At 38.5% G+C, this 4643-nt stretch overlaps 1 protein-coding gene across 1 annotated transcript in view; it reads left to right on the forward strand.

Moving 5' to 3' along the window:
- Positions 1-3167, forward strand: part of lamb2 (laminin, beta 2 (laminin S)) — a 55446-nt gene extending 52279 nt beyond the window's left edge. The window contains exon 35 of the mRNA XM_062427303.1: positions 1238-3167. Coding sequence (XP_062283287.1) covers positions 1238-1374 — 137 coding nt within the window. The 3' untranslated portion in view covers positions 1375-3167. The remainder of the gene's footprint in view (positions 1-1237) is intronic.
- Positions 3168-4643: the final 1476 nt, after the last annotated feature.

The raw sequence follows: 4643 nt of genomic DNA on the forward strand, positions 1-4643 counted from the left end.
TCTAAACAAAAGCAGCTCCAGCAGCCCGTAGCATGAAAATTAAAAACCGCTCCTGCTCTTTGGAACAACTAAAAGACTCGAGCGAGAGAGAATCCAAAGACCCATGTCAGACAAATAGGCTGGTGCAAGACCACAAAGTGATCAAAAACAAGTAGGAGAATTTTAAAATCAGACCAGATGGGAGAACATTACAATAGTCTGCTAGATATAATGGTGTGCATTAGTCTCTCTGTATCATTTAGAGAAAGAAATGACAGGAAGATTTATTTAGACCATAAAAAGCTAGGTTTTTGAGACTTACCCCATCAGTGTAATTCTGAGTCAGAGATGATAATGTTTTTTGCCTGTTGGGTCAAGGGAAGTCATAGAGAATATAAATAACCAGTGTAATATTTCAGTTTTATCCTAATTAAGCCTGAGGGTGAAACTCTCAATTTACCAGTCGATCTATGTTCCATCCCTCACCTATGGTCATGAGTTTTGGGTGGTGACCAAAAGAATGAGACTGCGGATACAAGCAGCAAAAATGAGTTTCCTCTGGAGAGTGTCTGGCCTCAGCCTCAGAGATAGCGTTAGGAGCTCAGGCATCCAGGAGAGGCTAGGGGTAGAGCTGCTGTTCCTTCACATCGAAAAGTGTCAATCGAGGTGGTTTGTGAACCTAGTCAAGATGACTCCTGGACGCCTCCCTTTAAAAGTTTTCGTCCAACTGGGAGGAGACCCTGGGGCAGATCTAATACACGCTGGAGGGATTATATATCTCTTCTGGCATGGGAACCACTTGGGATCCCATGGATGCCAACACAACCCAGCCTGGGATAAGTGGCAGAAAATGGATGGATGAGCTGTAAAATACATCTGGAAAAAGGGCTATGACATCAAGAGACACAACCACATAAAACAGTGTGTCATCAACATAACTATGTAAAACTAGCATGTCTCTCTAGCAAGACACCACAAAGTAGGTGTATTTAGTTTAAGAAGTAGTATCCCTGAACTTGATCCTTGAGGAACCTCACAATAGTCAATGGCAAAGAGCTCTCTGCCTGAGGGATAGAAGGTAAACCAGTTAAAAATGGTTTCAGACAGGCCAAAGTCTTCCCTCAGTCTATTTTACTGAATTTACTGATCAATAGCTTCAACCAGATCAATTTGTGTAATTCAAGATGACTTACAGTGGCTCCAAATTCTGTTAATGCGTATATGTGTAACCGATCCTAAAATGTTCTGTTTCCCACAGAGCTAGAGAAGAACTATGAGGAGAACCAGAAGAAGTTGGAGGGGAAAGCTCGTCAGTTGGACGGCTTGGAGGGAAAGATGAAAGGCATCCTCAATGACATCAACAAGCAAATCCAGATCTACAACACGTGCCAGTAACACGTGCCATGTCATATGGAAACAGGTTTCATCGTCGTTCTGCCGTTTCTTCCACATACAGTAACTCCGACAATAGACTCTAATTAAAGATTAGGATTGGCTGGTTTTTCAAATTATTTTTGCACATTTTGTAGGATGTGCACACTGTCTTTCATATACATAAGTATTTAAAATGGCAAAAAAATCAAGGACTGAACATATAAAGGTTGTCTGATATCACATATTTTACGTTAATTTGTGCACATTATATTTGTTTAAAGTTTCAAATGAATCTGGAAATGTATCTGTGTTTAAATTTGTATCTTAAATATAAATCAATCAATCAAAATTATATATTAGAACAATCAATTATACACAGATGTGGGTGGAAATAATGCAGTGCCAACTATTGGTAGTTTAACCATGTATTGTTTACTTAGAGGGACTCTGTTGCATAATCAGCAGGTCGTACGATTTTCTTTGCATTTTTCTATTAACTCTGTTACTACTGGAAACATATGCTGAGCTGTGCTCATCTCTAGGACCCCATTTAAACTGCAGTGGACAGTGTCTTCTTGCAGCAGGAAACATCAATATTTGAATGCATGAGAACAAAAAATGAATAAAAAGTTAAGATGATCAGGTCTAGTCTCTGTATAGTTTTAAGGCTTTTCAGTAACAATGAAGAGAAGAACAGTGTTAACATATTTGTATGGATTTTTTAAATTTAGGATTTTCAGAAAACAAAACCTACACATTGTGGTGCTAGGAATCAAAGGATTTCTCTTTTTCAGTTTTTATTTTTTTTATGATGTCTGCCTTTACATTTTAACAGAGAAACAAATTATATTTTCATGTGAAAATAAATCAAGTTGTTTGTCTCTGCTAAGCCAATAAATGTAAACCTGCCTACAAACCACCTCTGCCTGGAGTAGGAGGATGGCTATTCATCAATAATACACAGGAATAATGTGAGCTAGCAGTAAAGCTAGTGAAATGGCACTGTAGGTTCATGCTGGTTCAAAGTGAATAAATGAACTGTCAGATGAATTGACATGAAACTGGTTAAATAAAAGGCCTTGGTGTAGCCTGAAAAGCTGAGTCAAACATACTCTACAGTGATCCGTTAAGGAGATAAACTTATTTGATTTAGGTTATCCAATTTATTTGTTCAATATGAAGCTAAAGGCAGGAGACAGTTAGCTTAGCTTAGCATAAAGACTGGAATCAGGGGGAAACAGCTAGCCTGGCTCAGTCCAAGGTTTAAAAAAAAATATGCCTACCAGCATCTCTACATGTTACTAATTAAAAGGTTATGTATCTGACTTCTTGGACCTAGGAGGTTGCCAGGCAACCAGCAGAGGTACAAGACAATCCCTTGTAAAACCACAACTTGGCATTGACATTTCAGTTTCTGTAAAAATTTAACAAACGAGATTTAACATGCTAATTGGTTAGCTTTAAAGGCACTGGCATTGTTTGTTTTTTTTCAACCTTTGGACAGATTGTGAATGTTTATCAAATATACTGTGACATAAAATAAAAGATCTGCAGATGTGACATACAATACAGTATGTAAAATACAGTGTTTAATTGTGCCTTATAATATGCCAGTATGTTGGAAATGTACTCATGTACTCTTTGCATGACAATTTGTGTTTTAGGAAATGTAACAAACCAACAAACTGTCCCCCTATCAGCTGGCAGCCACATGGTTTTGAGAACTTAATTGCCAAAGTAAAAAAAAATACCAAAAGAAGCTTGTGTAAAGTTTTACAGTGTACAGTTTTGTGAATAAAGGTTTGATAACTTAACATCTTTGTCGAAGTGGCGTCTTTGACCAAGTTTTCGAGAGTCAAGATTTATACTGTACATGCAGTGGGATCTATTTAAGACCATGCTTGATATATCTTATTTTCTAACCTTGCAGTGCTATAATTGTGCATGTGTTCATTCAGGGTCTGCACCAATTTAAGATGTCTTATTTTCTATTTTTGTGTTGTGTTGTTGAGTCCTTGATGTGCCCTTTGACAAAGCTGCTTTGCAGGTGTTATGCATCTCTTTAGTAATGACTGATCATTGTGAATGACAGTATTAAGAGCAGAGTGACAGGTCAGAGCAAGACCAACACCACAACAAAGACACAGAGTTGGCAGAGGACTTGTACTTTTGTTACTGAGTGTCTGTTCAGTATGTCGATCAATTTAACAAGTTTTAATTAATCATTTTTGTCAAATGCCTTTTCTGAGTGGGAGCTTTTTGTCGCAAATAAATAATGATAATCTTTCTCAGTGTACTTGAAATCAACAGTCACCTCCTTCATTAATATTATTTTACACCCAATGAAAGGCTGAGGTAAAAGAAAGCAAGGAAACACTTGCACACCTCACAGGGGTGAAGTTCAAACATAAATGAGCAATTTCTTAAACATATTATTGCAATATGGCGCCCTGATATAAAATATAACCATGAAACGATACACAGAGAAATGTGCGAGACTGTTTTAAGTAAAGTGATTTATTTCTCAGGTGATGAGATGTGTGGAGTCATGCTCTACCACAGGAGTTTGAAATAGGAGAAGGACACAACAACAGCAGGGGACACCACAGGTCTGCACCATCACTGTCAACATCACTTTAGTGCAGACTAAGGGGATGACACAGGTGCCATTTGGGACAGGGTCCCTGTCTAAAAATATATGATGTATAATGGCTATGGCTTGGCACCAGAGGGTTCAAAAGAATATCTGTGGAAATAAAGGGCCATATAAAGTGTTGTCATATGAGTGGATATCAGATGATACAAGAGGACAGTCTCTGTTGTGGAAACATGTTGGCACATACGTACATATTGTACATATTGCTGACATCCACAATGTGCAAATTTGTCATTAATCAAATTACCATAAAGTAATTGCCAACAGACAATCAGAGGCTTTCTGGAGCCTTGGTCTGAGGCCCCTAGGACTTTGGGTATAGAAACGATATAATGTATAATTGTATACCAAATTATTTGTTTCAGTTTGATTTGAATGTATTGTATAAATTGTAAAACGGTCAATATTGTGTATGTGTGTGTGTGTGTGTGTGTGTGTGTGTGCGTGTGTGCGTGCGTGCGTGCGTGTGTGTGAAAGAGAGAGAGAGAGAGAGAGAGAGAGTGAGAGAGTGGGAGAGTCAGTGAGTGTGTGTGTGTGTGTGAGAGAGAGTCGGTGTGAGAGAGAGCGAGAGAGGGAGGGAGCGAGAGATAGAGCTACAGATCACGTGAACGCGCACAGGAAGTGACCAGTGCGC

The sequence above is a fragment of the Scomber scombrus genome, chromosome 10 (genome assembly GCF_963691925.1).
Source record: "Scomber scombrus chromosome 10, fScoSco1.1, whole genome shotgun sequence".
NCBI classification, from domain to species: domain Eukaryota; kingdom Metazoa; phylum Chordata; class Actinopteri; order Scombriformes; family Scombridae; genus Scomber; species Scomber scombrus.